Consider the following 22,661-nt stretch of genomic DNA (forward strand, 5'->3'; position numbering starts at 1 on the left):
ACTGTTAGAGGGGCACAGTGGTTAGCACTGTTAGGGGGCACTGTATCTAGCACTGTTAGAGGGCATTGTGTCTAGCACTGTTAGAGGGCACTGTGTCTAGCACTGTTAGGGGGCACTATGTCTAGCACTGTTTGAGTGGCACTGCGTCTAGCACTGTTAGAGGGGCACTGTGGTTAGCACTGTTAGAGGGGCACTGTGGTTAGCACTATTAGAGGGACACAGTTTTTAGCACTGTTAGAGGGCACTGTGTCTAGCACTGTTAAGGGGCACTATGTCTAGCACTGTTAGAGTGGCACTGTGTCTAGCACTGTTAGAGGGCATTGTGTCTAGCACTGTTAGAGGGCACTGTGTCTAGCACTGTTAGGGGGCACTATGTCTAGCACTGTTTGAGTGGCACTGCGTCTAGCGCTGTTAGAGGGGCACTGTGGTTAGCACTATTAGAGGGACACAGTTTTTAGCACTGTTAGAGGGCACTGTGTCTAGCACTGTTAAGGGCCACTATGTCTAGCACTGTTAGAGTGGCACTGTGTCTAGCACTGTTAGAGGGGCACTGTGGCTGTCACTGATGTGTTCATGACATTAGGTTGTGAGTGTTTAGGGATGGGCACTGCTAAAAGAACACTGTGGTTAGCACTGTTATGGGGGCACTGTGACTGTCACTGGTGTGTTCAGGGCATTTGGTTGTGTTTAGGTGCATACACTGTTAGAGGGGCACTGGTGGTCACTGATGCGTGCAGGATAGTGGTAGACATATCATTGGTGCAACCTGTGCAGCCGCACAGGCACCCAAGAGGTAAGGGGGCCCATTTCCATTTACAAAACAAGTGTTTGGGGACATGAACTATATGATAATGGGCAGGGCACAACTCACAACAGAAGTTCTGATCTTTCCAGTAGAGTTGCAATTCAATAGCAAATGCAAGAAAAAAAAGAAAAAAAATAATTTCTAAGTTTTTTTGCACTCATGCAGCATAACATTGTCCTTAAAACACTGAAATGTATTTTGCTATTATTTGCTCCCAGATCTGTTGCCTTTGTTGCCCTCTATATTTTCTTTAGCTTCTTAGTTTTTATTTGAAGAATTTTTTAGAGATGATCCGTCTCCAATGCAGTATCAAAGTCACATACTTGCTATTTGCAGGGAGTATTTGTTTTACTGCTGGACTATTCTTGGACGCTGAAAGTGCTAGCAGTTTAAGTGTATGCCAGGGAAGACGGCAAGGAGGGAGAAGGCTATTTCTGTAGATGTGACATCATGGCAGATGTCACATACAGTAGCCTTGAGAGATCTTAAGAACTTGGAGTTACAAAGTGAAGCAGGTGACACAGACCTTTAAAAATTGATATTACTAATGTGACCTGCCGCAAAAATAAGTGTAATAATCCTATAAAAAACTTTTGTCCAAACTTCCATGAGGTCTGAACTCATAGGGCAGATTATCTAGGAGGGGTTTTGTTAGACCACCCACTCACCATGTATGGGTGCCTATCTGACCACATGGTACCCAGCTAATGGTACTTATGGGCAATAGGTCACGTGTATTTTTTTTGACCAGGGACAGCAGGCTGGTAAGGAGGAAGCAAGCAATTTGAAGAGGGGATTCCTGGGTTAGATCTCCCAACTACCTACCACTGCAATACATTTCTTAAGCCACTACCTGCTGGCCAGGGGCTGCAGGAGCCTTGAAATTCAAAGCCAAGAATAATTACAGAGTGAGCAAGGGAAGGACGAGCGCAAAGATGACGGCCATTGATCCACATCTACAATATGCCAATTCATACACTATTACAGAAGAAGACTACATGCATCAGGAAGAAGACTGGGATAGGGATCTACTCCTAGACCCTGCATGGGAAAAGCAACAGAGAAAGGTAATATCATGTGGATTCTATATTTTTCTTAAATTATTTTGAAACAATTTGCTGCTTTTGAGAAACAAAAATCTTCACGTATACCATTATTGGGTAAGGAAACAAGACGGGAATAGTAGTTAATACTGCAGCAAGGAAACCATCTGACTGGCTTCCTTGTGTGTCTACAAAGTCTGCCCAGCTGGCCCCTGAACAGGTGTCCCCCACCAGAGTTCTCCCACCCTACACACGCAGCTCCCCTCCCTGGCTCGAGATGTTCCACTGATGCTTTTTTTGGAAGGAGTGGGCTCAGCAAGAGTGATGGATTGTTTTTCATTCTCTAACCAGCCCCTTCATTTTAGTTTTGGAGAGCTGCAAGGTGATCCTTGTAAGGGAGGGGACATAGGGGGGTGGGAAAGGAAACCCGCATCTGTGGTTTTGGGAGCAGCTGGTCCCTTGTAATAACCCTGGTATGGTTGATGCCTTATAGGTTGGTGACATTTTCAGTAGAAGGTGTCATCATTATGTGGAATGTATGAGGAGGGCGATCAGGTGGCACGGTGGAGACTTTATGGTTGGGATATGACTTCAACGTACAGATATAGAGGCAAGCATGGTCATCGAATCTCTAATGACATCAGTCTAGTCACTTTATCTGCCCGTGTCATAAATGTTTGGAATGGCATGAAACAGTGTTTGCTTTATATCAAATGGAGGGTGACCTCTAGTTTTCCATAGACATAATCAATATTGTGTTTGTTGGCAACCAAAAGCAGCCAGCGACTGGGTGGTGGGGGAATGTGGCTACGAACATCTCTAACCCTGGACCAGAGCTCCAATAAATCACAAATTAGTGATGTGAGATACATTGTTACAGGCAAGAATCGCTGCTCTAGGATCTGAATAAATAACATAATAGAATTAACAAATGAAAACATTAGTTTACCCAAATAATAATAATAATAATAATAATAATAATAAAAACCTCAACAATGCTAAATATTGTAATTTATAATATATTATTACAGATCAATTTCCACCAAAATATCTGCAATTTGCCTAAATCAGTAATGTATGAGATACATAAAGTAATAGTAAAAAATGATGACCAGGGAAAATGACAATTTCTAAGAAAGAAAACAATAACTGCAACCAATCAGAGAAAGCAAGATGCCATATATAATTTATGTTGTCTAAAAAAAATAACAGATATATAAATGTTAATTTTTAACAATGACTAAAATTACACTTTAAAATTCCTTGACATTTTTTAACTAAAGTTTAAAGATAGTTGCATTTGAAAGCATTTAGGATCCCCCGACTCAAAGGATTACCCAAAAGAAGGCAGCACTCTTATGTAGTTTGTGTGAAAAAGCATTTTATCTTCCTAATTTGCCCACGTACACAGCGTTTCAGTATGGTGTGTAGGGTAGGGGCCTTTTTAAGCCATAAAATGGTGTAACAACTATATAGTGCATATATACATGTATCCATAATTAATATATATATATATATATATATATATATATATATACATATATATATATATATACAGTACAGACCAAAAGTTTGGACACACCTCATTTAAACATTTTTCTGTATTTTCATGACTATGAAAATTGTACATTCACACTGAAGGCATCAAAACTATGAATTAACACATGTGGAATTATATACTTAACAAAAAAGTGTGAAACAACTGAAAATATGTCTTATATTCTAGGTTCTTCAAAGTAGCCACCTTTTCCTTTGATGACTGCTTTGCACACTTTTGGCATTCTCTTGATGAGCTTCAAGAGGTAGTCACTGGAAATGGTCTTCCAACAATCTTGAAGGAGTTCCCAGAGATGCTAAGCACTTGTTGTCCCTTTTGCCTTCACTCTGCGGTCCAGCTCACCCAAAACCATCTAGATTGGGTTCAGGTCTGGTGACTGTGGAGGCCAGGTCATCTGGCGTAGCACCCCATCACTCTCCTTCTTGGTCAAATAGCCCTTACACAGCCTGGAGGTGTGTTTGGGGTCATTGTCCTGTTGAAAAATAAATGATGATCCAACTAAACGCAAACTGGATGGAATAGCATGCCGCTGCAAGATGCTGTGGTAGCCATGCTGGTTCAGTATGCCTTCAATTTTGAATAAATCCCCAACAGTGTCACCAACAAAGCACCCAAACACCATCACACCTCCTCCTCCATGCTTCACAGTGGGAACCAGGCATGTAGAGTCCATCCGTTCACCTTTTCTGCGTCGCACAAAGATACGGTGGTTGGAACCAAAGATCTCAAATTTGGACTCATCAGACCAAAGCACAGATTTCCACTGGTTTAATGTCCATGCCTTGTGTTCTTTAGCCCAAACAAGTCTCTTATGCTTGTTGCCTGTCCTTAGCAGTGGTTTCCTAGCAACTATTTTACCATGAAGGCCTGCTGCACAAAGTCTCCTCTTAACAGTTGTTGTAGAGATGTGTCTGCTGCTAGAACTCTGTGTGGCATTGACCTGGTCTCTAATCTGAGCTGCTGTTAACCTGCAATTTCTGAGGCTGGTGACTCGGATAAACTTATCCTCAGAAGCAGAGGTGACTCTTGGTCTTCCTTTCCTGGGGCGGTCCTCATGTGAGCCAGTTTCTTTGTAGCGCTTGATGGTTTTTGCAACTGCACTTTGGGACACTTTCAAAGTTTTCCCAATTTTTCGGACTGACTGACCTTCATTTCTTAATGTAATGATGGCCACTCGTTTTTCTTTACTTAGCTGCTTTTTTCTTGCCATAATACAAATTCTAACAGTCTATTCAGTAGGCCTATCAGCTGTGTATCCACCAGACTTCTGCACAACACAACTGATGGTCCCAACCCCATTTATAAGGCAAGAAATCCCACTTATTAAACCTGACAGTGCACACCTGTGAAGTGAAAACCATTTCCGGTGACTACCTCTTGAAGCTCATCAAGAGAATCCCAAGAGTGTGCAAAGCAGTCATCAAAGCAAAAGGTGGCTACTTTGAAGAACCTAGAATATAAGACATATTTTCAGTTGTTTCACACTTTTTTGTTAAGTATATAATTCCACATGTGTTAATTCATAGTTTTCATGCCTTCAGTGAGAATGTACAATTTTCAAAGTCATGAAGATACAGAAAAATCTTTAAATGAGAAGGTGTGTCCAAACTTTTGGTCTGTACTGTATGTATATATATATGCAAGCACTATTTGTTTTTTTAATATATATATATATATATACATATATATATGATAGATAAATAAATATGCATGTACATTTATATAAATATATATCATGTAATATACATTTATTTATCCAGTATATATACATGTAATTAATATGAATCAGTTTGGTGATTGACTCCACTATTTAAATGTGATTTTTACACCACCGTATTGCTAGAAAAAAGGCCTATATACACCGGACAGAAACTTTGTGCACTAGTAAAATATTAATTTTATTTTTCAGCTTCTCAATATAAACAAGCAAGCATGTAATTCCATTGTAAAATTAAGCTCCATTGACAAACATCTCTTTATTTTTTTTATTTTTTTTTAAGTAAAATGAAAATTGAGGCAACTTTGCAATTAGACTTGCTTAAACCTGCTGATGGTTTATGTCTATAGCCAGGGGTGGATATACCATAGGTGCAACCTATGCCGCCACATGGGTGCCCCACAGGAAAGGGGGACCACTTTCATCTCCAAAGAAGTGAACAGCTTTTGACACATAAAAGGGCCTATGTACTGTTCTTGCACAGGGGCCCTTTTCTATCTGCGTCTGCCCCCATTTGAAGCTTTACATAGAGCTTTTTGTAAATTTTCTCTGTCCCCTAATTTGTGCATACACTTAGTAAAGAAGTAGAGAACACATGGAAGGGAGCTACCTCTGACTGTAAAATCAGACTACACAGGGATTATTTGTAGTCTGTAACCATGGAGACACAAAGGTGTAATATCCATGGTATAAAATGTTACAGTAGGTATTCCTCTCTATTTAGAAGCTGTCATCGAACTTTTATCCTGCTGTTGGTTGTTTACCCCTCTGTAGGCGGACATGCCACCCATACATATGGCACGCCACAGAACAATAGCAATTCATTATGGTCCATTGAGGTTATGTTTCATCCATAGTGTGGACCACTGCAGTCAGGTGAAATGTCATCCGTGTGGACAAGGCTATAATTGTGGTTCATTTTGCTTTCAGATACATTTAGGACAATATAAAAGTTTTTAATGAAATACTCTTCTATAAGATATGCTCTTGTTTTTGGAAGAAAATATAATGGAACACACTCCACACATGTGATCCTTTAAATGAGCCCTACAGGGGTTCCTCTTGGTCCGCGTATATGGCTCAGAACAACATAGTGATAAGTAAAGTGCGCCATAACAGTGTCATCATTAAAGAAGGTGTCCACCACTTGGACAACTCCTTGTAATCCCCCACGCTTGGCCCCGATAAAATAAAAAAGCCTAAACTCACCTCCCGTGCCGGCGCCGTTCCCCGATCTCCCCGGGGCTCTCATACGGTATTGTGACACGTGAGCCAATCAGCGCTGGCGTCACTGTCCCCGCCTTCGTATGAATTGAACATGAAGAGGAAGTCAGAGATCAGCTGCAGCCCGGACTTCCTCTTGATGTTCAATTTGACAGGGGGCGGGGACAGTGACGCCGGCGCTGATTGGGCGACTGGCTCACGTGTCACAACACCTCGAGGGCTCCGGGACTGCGAGTGCCGACACTGCGGGAACAGTATCGGCACGGGAAGAGAGTATAGGCTTTTTTATTTTATCAGGGCCAAGCGTGGGGTATGAGAAGGGATTGTCATACACATTAGATAAGAAAAGTTTGACAGCTGAACAACCATTGAAAGAATGATCTTCTTGTGAACGACTGTTACACCGATGCAGCCACACATTTTAGTCTATATAGACCGTTACAGTTGTTCAACCCGGCCATACATGTTGATTGAGCAATCCTTCTGGGAATACATTTTCAACAAAAAGATATTTCGTCCAATTATCAGATGAAAAAAAAATCAATCTTGACCAACTTAATTTCATACTATGGCAGTGTATGATCGGTTGGCTAAAACAGCAGCTCACTGTTAAAAGGATTTTCTCATCGTCATAAATAGGTAAAATGCAAAGAGCTTGTAAAAACAAGCAACTTTGCAATTGACCTCTTACTCCACTCTCTTCTCAAGAAAGGAGGGATTTTTATTTCTATTGTGTACTGCTCTTTGCATAGATTTCCAGCTCCTATGCAGTAAATCAGCAATGGCCATGGAGCACGTGCTTACAAGCTATAGAGCTTGTGAGCGCTTTTCTGAAGTTGGTCAGATCACTGGATCCGGTTAGCTTCTTCCCTGTGCTTCTCACATGTTGCAGAAGAAAAGCTGTCTCTACACTATGGGAGAGCACATAGATCGAGTTAATGGAGCAACCATGCTGCTGACCCGAACCGTCAATGATACTGTCAGTCATCAGGAACACAATGCCCCCCAGCAAGTAGGAAGCTGGGAGGCAGGGGAGCACTGTGCTCCTGAAGATCAATCATGAGAATGGCACTCTCTCTTGGGAAGTTTTTCCCAACTTTTTGTTTGAAATTATTCATTTTCATAAACCACTGTCTAATGTCTATGGGCACTTTTATTCTCCACAAAAGAGAAAGCTAGAAGAAATGTACTTAAAGGTATATTCCAGCCAAACACAATTATGGCATTTCCACACAATATGCAATTTAAGTGTTGGCCCCTGGACAACCTTTTTGGAGTAGATCTTGACTGGTGACTGCTGCTAATAAATGATCATACTGGAGGAGTGTCGCACACATTCTCTTCTATGTAAGTTACAAAAATAACTTAGTACAGAGGTCAGAGGAGGTGAGAACCTTGTCTAGCAGAAATGTCTATCATATCCTATGGACATGCAATGAATGTCATTTGGCTTCCTAATTTGCAACTTTTTTAAAAGTCACAGATCATAAATCTGGATTAAGCAGTAAGCCGCCATTTCATTCCACTTTTACAAATAGATGTGCAAGATGCAAATGGTGTAAATTCTTGGCAAAATCTTGAGATTAGAGAGGAGCTTTTCTGTTTTATTTTATTTTATTTTTTAACCATTCCCTGGCTCAATAATAGAAAATTAAATTTGAATACACCTGTACCGTGGCGAGGGGCAGTAGCCGTGGGGAAGGTACTCGTCATTTATGCCCCGGCAAGCTACATGAAAATGGAGATCCTGTCTGTGTGTGAATGCGATGTTACCTGAGCGATATGCCTCTGCAGACTGCACGGTGCAGCTATATCGGGCAGGCCAGGACCAGATGTTAAAGAACAAAATGAGGGAGACCAAAGTCCAACATTAAACTTGCTTTTACTGAATATTAAGTGATAAGAACTATGTACATCAGATAATAGGCATGTTTCTTCACAAAAGTTTCTCTTGCTTTAAGCAGGCATGGGCACTTCTCAGCTACATTTAATAACACTTAAATAATTTCTCTTTCTTTTGATACTCTTGCATCACATGACAATCCAGCAAACGGTTATGGGAGACTTTGTCTTCCCCTGAGAGAGCCGCACGTGTCGAGGGGTAACGCTACAGCTGCTCCCAGCTACTCTCATTTCCCAACTTACTAATGAGGACCCTGCTGCTTGGGGTACTTCTCGTTCAATCCCCTATAAGTGGGCCTTCTCCTTCCCCTGGGTTAAGTTCCATACAATCTAGGTGGCCTCTCTGTCCTTGGTTCTGTCAAATCTCCCCATTAAATCTCTCCGGCAGATATCTCTTCACGTTTCCTTAGTCCTTAGCACGTATTATCCGATGTCCTGTGATCTTCCCTCTTCGCACTCAACACATTATAACATGTCAGTCTGCCAACTGTCAGATCTTATGTCTGTCTTTGCTGAACTCTAACAGACTCACTATCAGGAAGTTGTCTTCTGTCTTCCCATTTTGCCCCTCCCATTCCGGGCTAGTCCCAAAGGTTAAGTCTATCTATTCCCCAACTAAATGCATGCAAATGACTAAACAGATAAAATCACATTTATAACAGTGCAACGCATTATATAACAACACATATCTCTCCAAGGGGTGTGGGCAGCACCTCCACTTCCTTACATACCCGCTCCCCATTTCTTTCATTCATGTTGTCTCCCCTCCCCTCGTTCAACACATCTAGCGTACATGCTAGTGTTATTAACACCCTGCAAAGTATAAGCAGAACACATAAGTTTGTGTTGATTTTTTAACAGTTTTTAATAGTTATATGAACATTGTAGGCAAAATATTATGTTTTGGACAACCAGTCCCATTCTTCAGCAGTCCCATAGACAATGAATGGAGCAGATGATGACCATGTGCACCACCGCTCCATTCAGACAGGACTGCAGAGCCTGGTTTCCATGTTCGAGAACCCTATTCACGGGATTGATGAGAGTCTCAGCAGCCAGATCCACAATTATCGTTAAGTATATATGGATAGAGGAAAAGTATGAATGGATAGGGGATAAATTGCTTTATTAGTAATAATGATAGGTGATAACTTGTTTATTAGTGGGAGTCCGACTGCTGGGACCCTCACAGACTGTCATAATGGGGAATTTTATACCCGTTTGACTTATGCACCTGCTCGACCGCTGCTCCATTAGTTCCCTATGAGGATGCCAAGTGCTGCACTCGCCTTTTACCAGCAACCCCACAGGGAATGAATTAAGTGGTGGTTGGGCATCCTACCTGCTGCGTCTTTTTGTAATGAGGATTAAGGCTAGTTATCACATATGGATAAATGATAACTTATATTAACTGGACAACCACTTTAAGGTGCAATGTTGTGGGTTAATCGATTCACTGCTCCATGCAACTTCAAAATGATACAAAGATGTAATGCAAAACTCATGGCCTACTATGGGCCTCAATTATATCTGTATACTGTCCTTTTTCTGCAAATGTATTTTCACATGGATTCTGATAGAAATCATTGTGCACCTCATTTATCAAAAGTGTCTAAAAAAATCAACAACTTATTATTACTGCCCATATCAGCCAATCATAGAGCAGATTTCATTTTTTTAATAGCTCTGGTAAAATGAAAGTTGTGATGTGATTGGTTGATATGGATATGGGCAGCTAATGCCTTTTTTATTTTGCCAGTTTCATAAATGTGCCCCATTTGTACCACATTTTATGAGACATTGCATTAAGGATCTATTCTTCTAGCATTTCTTCTAGGGAAAACGTGGGGCAGATTTATTAAAACTGTCTTTTGTTGCCCATAGCAACCAATCACAGTTCAGCTTTCATTTTACCAGAGCAGTTTATAACATGAAAGCTGAGCTCTGATTGGTTGCTATGGGGGACTAAGACAGTTTTTGTTTTGGACAGTTTAGTAGTGTACAAAACATCATGGCCCCAATTCATCAAGGCCAGCGATCTTCACTCCGGACTTGATGAGGCATGAAGTAGCTTCAAGAGGTAGTCACCGGAAATGGTCTTCCAACAATCTTGAAGGAGTTCCCAGAGATGCTTAGCACTTGTTGACCCTTTTACCTTCACTCTGCGGTCCAGCTCACCCCAAACCATCTCGATTGGGTTCGGGTCTGGTGACTGTGGAGGCCAGGTCATCTGGCGTAGCACCCCATCACTCTCCTTCTTGGTCAAATAGCCCTTACACAGCCTGGAGGTGTGTTTGGGGTCATTGTCCTGTTGAAAAATAAATGATGGTTCAACTAAATGCAAACCAGATGGAATAGCATGCCGCTGCAAGATGCTGTGGTAGCCATGCTGGTTCAGTATGCCTTCAATTTTGAATAAATCCCCAACAGTGTCACCAGCAAAGCACCCCCACACCATCACACCTCCTCCTCCATGCTTCACGGTGGGAACCAGGCATGCAGAGTGCATCCGTTCACCTTTTCTGCGTCGCACAAAGACACGGTGGTTGGAACCAAAGATCTCAAATTTGGACTCATCAGACCAAAGCACAGATTTCCACTGGTCTAATGTCCATTCCTTGTGTTCTTTAGCCCAAACAAGTCTCTTCTGCTCGTTGCCTGTCCTTAGCAGTGGTTTCCTAGCAGCTATTTTACCATGAAGGCCTGCTGCACAAAGTCTCCTCTTAACAGTTGTTGTAGAGATGTGTCTGCTGCAAGAACTCTGTGTGGCATTGACCTGGTCTCTAATCTGAGCTGCTGTTAACCTGCGATTTCTGAGGCTGGTGACTCGGATAAACTTATCCTCAGAAGCAGAGGTGTCTCTTGGTCTTCCTTTCCTGGGGCGGTCCTCATGTGAGCCAGTTTCTTTGTAGCGCTTGATGGTTTTGCAGCTGCACTTGGGGACACTTTCAAAGTTTGCCCAATTTTTCGCACTGACTGACCTTCATTTCTAAAAGTAATGATGGCCACTCGTTTTTCTTTGCTTAGCTGCTTTTTTTCTTGCCATAATACAAATTCTAACAGTCTATTCAGTAGGCCTATCAGCTGTGTATCCACCAGACTTCTGCACAACACAACTGATGGTCCCAACTACATTTATAAGGCAAGAAATCCCACTTATTAAACCTGACAGGGCACACCTGTGAAGTGAAAACCATTTCCGGTGACTACCTCTTGAAGCTCATCAAGAGAATGCCAAGAGTGTGCAAAGCAGTCATCAAAGCAAAAGGTGGCTACTTTGAAGAACCTAGAATATAAGACATATTATCAGTTGTTTCATACTTTTTTGTTAAGTATGTAATTCCACATGTGTTAATTCATAGTTTTGATGCCTTCATTGTGAATGTACAATTTTCAAAGTCATGAAAATACAGAAAAATCTTTAAATGAGAAGGTGTGTCCAAACTTTTGGTCTGTACTGTACCTCTGTGTGTGCCTCGCTGCAAGTCTCTTTCAAACCCCCTGCTGGAATAAGATTTGAGGCGTAGAGAGCGCTGCCTTCGTCAAATTCATGAGGGTCCATATTTATTCCAACAATCTGTATTACAAGCTTCTAGAAATCTCACTTGAATACAGTCTCAGATCTAATTTAGGCTTTATGTTTTTGGTCAAAACACACTTAGGCTAGGGCTACACGATCGTATATGTTCTCCATCTGAGAAAAATGGTCCGATTATTACACTTTGATCTAGTTTTTCTCGAATATGGAGAATAATAAAAAAAATTCTCCATCTTCTCCATTCAGTCTGTCCATGAAAATCGGACTCGGTTGTCATCTGAGTGCGGTCCGATTTTTACACTCACTCATTGAATTGAATGTCCGAGTGTGATCCGATTACCGGGGCAAAACGGCCATGCTACAACTTTTTTCCTCAAACAGACTCAATCTTAGGAAAAAATCGGACATGTGCACGGCCTCATTAAATAACATTGCTCCGAGTGTGATCCGATGTTTTGACGGATCGCACTCGGACCGAAACTAAGGTCTGCACGAGCCCTTAGGCCACGTTCTCAAGATGAGTTTTTGGTGTTGCAGATTTTCTGCATAATTTCTGCACTCTTTAAGTAAAATAGGGTACTTGTATTTTTTTTAAAAACATGCAGTGTCAAAAACTCACCAAAAGCTCGTGAGAACAAAGACTTAAAGCAATGTTAGAATCTGGAATGCTGGAGTAATAACTCAAAAACATGGGATGCCTCAATGTTTGCAATTAAAATAGGTTGTCCTCTACTTTTCCATTGATGTCCTATCCTTAGGATAAGTCATCAATGTCTGATCGTCCAGGATCCGACAACCGGCTCAGCTGTTACCAGTGTCGTTGGCGGCAGCCACCGGCGAGAAGTACTCATTTGCTGAGCTGCTCCATCTACTTGTAGTGGTCGAGGCTTGGTACTTCAAATCAATAGGAGGCAGATGTGTTGTACCCTGTGGCGGCCACTACAAGTAGGCGGAGCAGCTCTGCCAGTGACTACTTCCACCACGATAGCAGCTAATCGGCGGAGGTCCCGGGTGTCGGACCCCGGCCGATCACACATTGATGACCTATCCTAAGGATAGGACATCAGTGGAAAAGTAGTGGACAGCTTCTTTAAATACGGCAAAGTATAAAAAACTATAAGGCCTCATACACATTTGCATATCTGTTTAGTAATTTAACTCCACTTATTTAAGGGGTTGCTATATTGCTAATGTAAGCTAATATATGTTAAAGATGATTATATTCTACGCGCTAAAACATGCTTCTTTTTTTTTGTGTCCCATTTTCTGTATTTCTGAAGCTATCCCATCTATAAGAGGGCTGCGGATGGAGGGGCATGTCACAGGATATACCATATCGCCTCCTTAATTCACGCTGCGAAACTAGAGCAGGAGCAGTGGAGGAAGTTGAACACTGCAACTTCTCATGTGCTCCTCAAGAATATAGAAAATGGGATACTACATATCCCAAATATCAATAAAGTAGCATATAAACACTGACATACATTGGTACAAGATTTACCTATATTATAACCATGTAATGGAACCATTTATACTTCTCTTTTTTTACATCCACTATGGAGTTTGGCTTGAGAAAAGGATGCAAAATGCTGGTCAAATGTACGAGTGTGATTTGGCAGTGGGGTAACTTGAAGTTCATGGGCCCTAATGTAAAAGCTCCAACGGGGCCCTCAACTATTGCAAATCTTCAATATTAATGGTCTTTTTATATGGACCTAAGCGACCTTTTGGGGCCTTCCAAGGCTCAGGTGGGATTGCAACCCCTGCACCTATTATAGTTACTCCTCTGTGAATGGGGTACCTTATACATAATAGTACTGAATGCATCAAATTAATTTTTTAATGCCACTAATTGATTGAAAATAATAAACAAAGGCATACTCACCTACCAGTGCCCCCGTGGATCCAGGGCAGGCTGCTCCGCCGGCTCCAAAAGCGGTGTCTGCTTGGTTCGGGAGTCGCAGCACCGCTGCAGCAGTCAGGTTACTAGAAGAGCACACCATCTGATGTCTCCCTTTTGATCCCCAGACCTCCATACTCTATAGACAATTATAAGCTGCAGCAGTGCATTGACTTCCGCATGTGGGGTTGCCACCACTTCTGGAGCTGGCAAAGACCTCTGGAAATGGTTATGCTGGATCTGTGTGAGCAGTAGAAGAGGAAGAGGAAAAGTGGAGTATGCTTCCATGTATTATTTTTAATCAATCCATGGCTAAGGAAAAATTACTGTTGGACAAACCTTTTAAGGGGAAGTCTTGTGAGGTCTTGTTTATCTCCCCAAACTGCCATCAATATCTGCTGGTTCTGTTACTTCCAGTCTCCAAATGTTTCCTTTGTAGCCCAATTTGAAATAAAATTTTGCAGAAAATTAAATTTAAAGAATTATTCAGATGATAACTTACGAATTGCTGGGGGACAGACTGTTAAAGATCCACTGATGCCAAGAACGTGTTTCTGAAATCCCCAATTAGGATGGAGCAGTCGTCATCATTCCATTCATTGTCTTTAGGACTGCCAGAGATAGCTGCCAATCCTATAGATAATGAATAGAGTCAATGAATGGACAATGAATGAAGAGTGGCAGTGCACTCCATTCTATTGGAGAACTTCCGGGTCACATTCGCAGGATCAGTGGGGGTTCCTTCAGTCAGCCTCCAGTGATGGATAGGTACTAATTGGTCAGTTGAGAAAAAATATTTAAACCTTAATTTTTTTGCAAAATGACACTTTAAATTGGGCTCTTAAGGACACATGGCATGATCCACCGACAATCACAGGAGGAGTTGGTGGTGACAATGGTTAGGCATTGTGGATTTCAGCATGTTCATCCTTTGGTCTCCTAAAGTAGTGGAGGTATCTGACAGCTTTTTGTCTATTCCCTCCTGTTTTTTCATGCTTGGCTGACATATATCTAATACTAAATACACATAGAAAGAATGAATTGTGAGAATATAGAGCTCCAACTCTTATATATCACTGTTATAACTGTCATTACCATGAGTTATTCCTATATGGTATTAATCCTTTAATTGGCACAGGCATGTGATATATAGCTTGTCATGCTGTCCTATTAGATTCACTGGATGAGGTGTGAAGGGTCACATAGCTGAGGTGTGAAGACTCCTGACAGATGTATCTATGACATTGATATTGTATTCCAAATATGTACCAGATATCTATATATAACCTTGCTAGTTACATCGAGCACATTCATCTACACGGTTTACTGCATGTACATTGACTCTGCAGGACTAATTAACAAAAGTAAAAAAAAGGGGGCTTAACCAAACGTACATTAATATCAGGTTACAACAAACCTTTATCAGGTTGCAACAGCCCTGGAGGTCTATATTTCAAATGTGAATTTACAGGTTATGGAAATTTCCTGCAATGTTAGTCTCAGAGTCCTCACACTTGTGTTACATGAAGGTAAAATGAGATTATAATATTGAGAAATATGATTGGGGAGAGATTACTAAAGTGTGTTTCCAATTATATAGAAAAAATGACTATAATGCAGGAGTGTGCACTACAATATGAGCAGCTCACTGCACGGAGTGCAGCAGATCTGTGCTGCTATTTAGAGGCAGAATCTGCTATGCATGATGGTTACTGTACACGCTTCTCTGCAACTGAACTTTATGCATTTTTATATGGATTACCACATAATCTGCCATTAAAGGAAACCTGCCGGCTTGGGAATACTGTGTAATCTAATGGCATAATGTTATAGAGTATCTGGAGCTGAACAGATTGGTATATAGTTTTGTGAGAAAAGAGTCACGATAACTAGGAATTTAGCTATTGAAATCCCTGCATGGGTTTAGGAGTCCAGTGGGCTGGTCCTAATCAGTGATTGCACAAAATGAGCCGGGATTTCAATGAATAACATATGTTGTTCTGAATATTTTCCTACAAACCTATATATCAATCTGTTCAGCTTCTCCTGCTCTATAAGACGTTGTCTATAAATTGAACTGCATTACCAAGCCGAGAGGTTTCTATTAATACTTATATGGCAAAGAGGCCATTTCTCTCATTAGTGGGGATGAGTGGACCCATGGAAGTTCGGGTTCTTGTACCCAACCCAAACTTTAGTCCTAAGTTCGGTTTAGGTACCAGAAGTGTACCTGAACTTGAACCAGTACCCAAACCTCATTGAATACAATGGTGACCCGAACTTTGGAGTTGGAAAATATTCTCTCTCCTCCCGGACTTACCCCGGAACTCCAAACATTAAAACGGACTTCCGGGAGAACACTGAGTATTCGGTACGAATCCCAAATTTTTAAGTTCGGGTTCGCTCATCTCTACTCATTAGACATACCTCGGAATGTTTTATAAATGTTTTCCAAGTCATGTAGAACATTAGGTTCGAGCTACACAGAGACTTTGGTACCGACACACATGGCATGGCCATAGATTTCATTATGCCATTGCTACAATTCAGTCTAGTTGGATAGCGACCAGCAAGTTGTGCAACTGCAGCATGCAAGTCGCAAAAAATACAGCAGATTTTGATTTTCAAACTTGCGAGTTGTGCCGGATGCAACTTACTGATCGGCTACAACAGTGGCATAGTGAGATCTTTGTACACTGCCATATCACAAAAGACACCAAATTAATTTTGCCAATCCCGACTGTTTGGGTTCTGAATGCTCCCTGGCAGGGATGTAATTATGGTGGGTGCAAAGGGTTGTATTCTTCCATGGGTACTGGAGCCCCGGGAACGCAAAGGTCCCTTTGTCCCATATGAGAGGACCATTACTATTAAAGACCTGTGATAGGTGGGGACCCTGTTGGAGATTTTGCATTGGGGACCACAAGCTTCAAGTTACGCCATTCTTTCCAGGTACCCACTAGTCTCCACTTTCTGTTTCCAACTCAGCCAAGTCACTAGATGCAACGATGACCTGCAACAGCCAAATATTGTCTGCAGTGATCACATGTCTGGGCAAGAACGCCATGGCTATTGGGGGACCCAGGAATCGTTGGAACTAGACATGAGCAAAAAGATTTGCATTAGTCTGGTCCAGCAGCTACTTCGGACCCGGACAGTGTAAACTACATTGGTTGGCACTCGAATGCTGGCATTATGGGTGCCTCTTGCAATTATGAGGCCCCCACAGGATTTCTTTTGTTATTTTAGACCATTCTGAACTGCTTTCAACATCTTCCACCTCTACACAGTGGGCTCAATTCATCATTTGCGTTTTTTTTAAGTCAATGTTAATTTTAGACAAATTCATCCAAATGCTGCACATGATTCATGAATTTTTTTGCAATGCCCAAAATTGTCCTCTTTTCTGTCTTTAAGTGGTTTTGCAATTTTTTTTAACCGGAGAAGTCACATGTTTTGCAAAATGTTGCAAAATAGTGCACAAATATACCTGGCGTACATAAAATCACTTTTAAAAAATCACAGTAAAAAAAAGCCATTAATTGAGAAATATTTACACCAAAAAACTGGCAGAAATGCAATGTTGAACCCGACCCATTAACTTGTATGCTATAGAGGAGCTTTTCTGGAAGAAACAAACATTTTAGACAAAAAACACTGAGAGGCCATTAATATTTCATTGGCAGGGGTCTGACTGACAGGACCATATTAGATCAGCTGAATGAAGGGCTGCAAACCCAGTGCTGAGCCTTAATGATTACACATTGATGGCCTAGCCCAAGGAATACTTATGACAGCAATATACTTTTTCTTCTTTATATAGTTTGGGTTTGTTTTTCCTGATGGGGGTGTAAGGGGTAACCTTTCTCCTTGTGGAGAGTGACATGCCAAGCCTGGCATGCCAGAGTAAGGAGACTTACAAGCCATGCATGCTCCTCTGGGAAATTAAGTATGCAAACTGTCTCTTCAGAGAGGAAGAGGACTAGAACTATAGCGCCACCTATTAGAAGTAGTGATCCTAAATGTCAATATCGACCCTTTAACGAGCCTTGTCACATGACTTAGAATAAAAGCCAAAACAGAATCTCAATTTGCAATACTTGTACATAATGATTCAAGTATATAGTGCCAAATACTGCTCATATAAGAGGGTGGTGGCCTACCGGAGGATTCTCCTGTTGTACGGTGCGTCAGTCCAAGCCTGAGTACTAGAAAAACTGATTGGTAGCCTATTTTGGGAGGAGGAAGTTAAATAGAAGGGAAAAATATTCATATTGCTATGTAACTTTTACATTTTCTAATAAAATTGATATTTTTGGATTAAAATCCCTCTCATGTCATTTTGGGGTCTACTAATACGTGGATTGAGATATTACTCATAGGGGAGATTCTTCCCTTCTATTTAACTTCCTCCTCCCCAAAATAGGCTACCAATCAGTTTTTCTAGCTTTCTAGGGATCATTGACCATATATTATATGGCTAGCTTGTAGGTCTTCAAGCCTGAGTACTAGTCTACATGTTCATGCATATTTTCCCATTGGTTTCTACCATGTGAGCTGGAAAGAAAAAGAGAACGTATTCTTAAAGGAATAATCTCACTCTTGACCACCTTGCTGACTCTCCAGTTGGACTGGAAGTAGCAGAGATGTCAGTCACTGTGATCGGACAACCAGAGACATTCACAATCATCCACAACAGCGATCATACTTAAGACTCATTCAGACGTCCCTTCCAATCGGTCCGAGCATGGATCGCTAAAGCATGGACTGGCTGCAGTTCTCCCAACCCGAGCGTGACAGCCTCATAGAAATATATGAAGCTGTTATGCTCGGGTTGGGAGAGACACAGCTAGTCCGTGCTTCAGCGATCCATGCTCGGACCAATTGACATAGACATCTAAATGAGCCCTAACTGATTGTGGTGTTAACAAAGCCAAGGGTTCACATTTGATGTCTAAAAGGGTACTGCCCTATTATACTGCCTAATAGGATCTAGATATATGCTAGTGCATTACAAAACCTTAAAAACCTTAAAATAAAAAAGAATTATTCCCAAAATAGTAAGTTATCCACTATCCATAGAATATGAGACAGCTTACTGATTGCTGGAGGTTTGACTGCAGGGACTGCCAGCGATCTTGAGAACAGGAATATGGAACCCAAGCTCTGCAGAGTCCCATTGTGAATGGAACAAAGGTGCATATGCTCGATCTCCGCTCCATTCATTCACTATGGGACTGACGGTGAAAGCCAAACACTGCGCTGAGCTAGTTCCAGTAGGCCCATAGACTAGGAATCGTAGTGAATGGATTGTAATATTCGCATGTGCCCCTCTGCTCTATTCAAGATGGGGCTTTGCAGAGCACTATTCCAGATTCTCATTCTCAATATAGTTGGAGGTTCCCTGCAGATGGACCCCCGCCAGCATTGAGTAAGTTCCTGGGTTCGAGAGACTCATTCTTGGGAGTTCCAGTGGTTGGATCTCCAGTGATCAGTAAGTTATTCCCTATCCTGACCAGAGGCGGACATACCATTGGTACAATCTGTGCAACTGCACAAGGGCTCAAGAGCTATGAGGACCTGCTTTCTCCTCCAAAGCAGGTGGAATTGTGCATTATGATGAGCTATTGGACTGTAAAGGATCCATATAGTGTTCTTGCACAGTGACCATCTTCTTTGTGTGTCTGTTCCTGATCCTGTGGATGGGGGATAAATTACAATTCTGGGAATAACCTTTTAAATAAAGTAGAATGTGACTAATAGGAATTAACACTTGCATTAAAATATACAAATATATATTATTTTTATTAATATATATACAGGTATATATATATATATATATGTATAAAAAACATAACAGTTAATAAAAGTTAGTCAAGGAAAGTTTCTAACGTAAATATGTCATATGAAAATAATAATACAGAGTAATTCTTGACTCCATATATATGGAATAGCGGACCTAGTGAATGATGTTAGGTTTATTTAATGGCTATAGCATCAATGTCTAATCAGATGTGACCTGACCACGCTAGGAGCCAAACCAAAGCCTGAAATGAAGGAGTTATGTCCCAACATTTCTTACTTAATTTGTTCGGAAATGCAAAATAGCCCCCATTCAAATGATAACACAGCACTAAGAAAAGCTATGGCAGTCTCAAACCTTGGACTCCAGTAATGAGACATTTATTAGATACTGCATTAACATTAAAAGTGAGAAGACATATAAGTGATTCCCTGTGTAACAAAAAAATCAAACCAGTAAATTACCAATAGTCTACATCAGGGGTCCTCAAACTAGAGCCCACGGGCCACATGCGGCCCGGGGAGGACTTTAATCCGGCCCGCTGGGCTATGGGCGGAGGAGAGGAGAGCGGTGCCATTGCCCGCCCTTCCCCCCGCTTGCTCAGGGCCCCGGCAGGCGGATACTTACCTCTCCCCGTGCCTCTGCAGATCCGCTGTCTTCCGTGCTCTGCGCTTCCTGTGACGTCTCAGGTCAGAGGGCGCGGTGACGTCTTTACACCGCGCCCTCCCGAGTGCTGTCACAGGCAGCGCAGAGCGGGACAACGCCGCCACGACGCTGGAGTCCAGACGCAGAGCAGCGGCAGCAAGTGAGAAGTGAGGTGAGTATTGGATTTTTATTTTTTATTTTTTTAATGTATGGAGGCATAGGTCATTATATGGAGGGTGACATCCTGCAAGGGGTATAATATGGGGGGGTGACATCCTGCATGAGGTATAATATGGTAATATGGGGGGGTGACATTCTGCATGGGGCATGATATGGGGGGAAAGGGACATCCTGCATGGGGCATAATATGGGGGGGGGTGACATGCTGCATGGGGCATAATATGGGGGGGTGACATGCTGCATGGGGCATAATATGGGGGGGTGACATCCTGCATGTGGCATTATATGGGGGGTGACATCCTGCATGTGGCATTATATGGGGGGTGACATGCTGCATGGGGCATTATATGGGGGGGTGACATGCTGCATTATATGGGGGGGTGACATGCTGCATGGGACATTATAAAGACAGGGGAGTGATATCCTGCATGGGGCATTATATGGGGGGGTGACATCCTGCATGGGGCATTATATGGGGGGTGACATCCTGCATGGGGCATGATATGGGGGGTGACATCCTGCATGGGGCATTATATGGGGGGGGAGGGACATCCTGCATGGGGCATTATAAAGACAGGGGAGTGATATCTTGCATGGGGCATTATATGGTGTGAGAAAGGGACATCCTGCATGGGGCATTATATGGGGGATGGCATCCAGCATGGGGCATTATAAGGGGGGAACAGCCTGCATGGGGCATTATAAGGGGGGGGACAGCCTGCATATGGCATTATAAGGGGGAAACAGCCTGCCTATTGGGAACATTTACCTGCCCATTGAGGACCTATGCTGCCTATTGGGGACCTATGCTGCCTACTGAGGACCTATGCTGCCTATTGGGGACATTTACCTGCCTATTGAGGACCTATGCTGCCTATTGGGTACAGTTACCTACCTATTGAAATACCGGTTGATTTAACTTTACTTGTTCTTCATTTTAAATATTGTATTTGTTCCTGTATTGTTTTTTTTACTTCAAAATAAGATATGTGCAGTGTGCATAGGAATTTGTTCATAGTTTTTTTTTTGAAAACTATATTCCGGCCCTCCAACGGTCTGAGGGTCCGTGAACTGGCCCCCTGTTTAAAAAGTTTGAGGACCCCTGGTCTACATGGTACCGTCCCGATGGGGGCACCTTGTCGTGGTGGGATGGCTTTCATGCTTTTTTGATCAAAATAGGGTTAACTAAGTACCCTATGTTATTTACGTGTACTATTACTATTTATGGATTTACTTGCTGTAGGGTATGTGATCATTTTTGTTTTTTTTCTTCGGTTTTGTCTATGGTATTGTAATTGTAGTAGAGCTTGATTTTATTATGTCACTTAGAATCCTAGAATGTTAGAGTTGGAGGGGACCTCCAGGGTCATAGTGCCCAACCCCCTGCTCAATGGAGGATTCACTAAACCATCTCAGACAGATGTCTGTCCAGCCTTTGACCACTTGTGGCAGAGGACCATAATGATATGTCTTACTAGTACCTCACAGGACGGTGACTGCAGATAAGGTCTATGCTGAAAGAAAGCAGACAGTTGGTAAGGTTATTATTAGCCACAGAGCAGGGCAGGACTCCATCCTGTGAGTTACGTGTAGCAACAGGTGCTGTTCCTGTACTGCAGACAGTCTGCATTGTGTGAAGAGGCCTTGAACTCATCTTTAGTTTTTCTTTCTTTTTTTAAAGATTACATGTAAATTAGCATTTATCGTAAACCAGTTAGAAACCACTGTTGGAGACTTACATGCTCCTTGTACAAGTTGGACGCATTCACTGTTAACTAATCAAAGTGTTGAAGAAATTCCTAATTTCCAGTTGATACTAAAGTATATAGTCCTTACTGCTATATACTTGCTATATACTGCAAAACAGTAACATTTTTAAAAGTCAACTTAAAAAGAGCAACTCCACCTCCAACCAAAGTGCTACCTTTATAATATGTGTCCAGGTGGAAGACCACTAATAAATACAGACGTAGACAACAGAGAACTCATTTTGCACATACATTTTGGACGCAATATAAGAAATTACTGAGTAACATGTAATTCAACAATTAATCAAGGAAAGTCTAGGTCCTGCTCGCAAGATTACAATCTATATGGAAAGAGGAATGACACAAAAAGTAAAAAGTGCTTGTCGTGTATGATCCACCATGTCATTCACATTAGATAATAGTAGATTGATGGTTGAATAAGCCATTGAATGAACAATCTCCTGGTGAACGATCACAATGCCAACATAGCCAAACACATTTGAGTCCATATTGGCCAATAGTTATCCAAACTGGCCATAAATGTTTAACGACTCCAGTTTTAGGACAATTGATCTGTCTAAGGGCTCGTGCACGTAAC

At 41.8% G+C, this 22,661-nt stretch overlaps 1 protein-coding gene across 1 annotated transcript in view; it reads left to right on the top strand.

Moving 5' to 3' along the window:
* Nucleotides 1-1,513: 1,513 nt before the first annotated feature.
* The window catches only part of LOC141213743 (alpha-actinin-3), a 112,469-nt gene continuing 91,321 nt past the window's right edge, over nucleotides 1,514-22,661 (top strand). The window contains exon 1 of the mRNA XM_073665352.1: nucleotides 1,514-1,872. Within this exon, the coding sequence (XP_073521453.1) occupies nucleotides 1,741-1,872 (132 nt within the window). The 5' untranslated portion in view covers nucleotides 1,514-1,740. The remainder of the gene's footprint in view (nucleotides 1,873-22,661) is intronic.

Source organism: Phyllobates terribilis, unplaced genomic scaffold (assembly GCF_046119375.1).
Source record: "Phyllobates terribilis strain yellow unplaced genomic scaffold, ASM4611937v1 Scaffold_211__1_contigs__length_3443825, whole genome shotgun sequence".
NCBI classification, from domain to species: Eukaryota; Metazoa; Chordata; class Amphibia; order Anura; family Dendrobatidae; genus Phyllobates; species Phyllobates terribilis.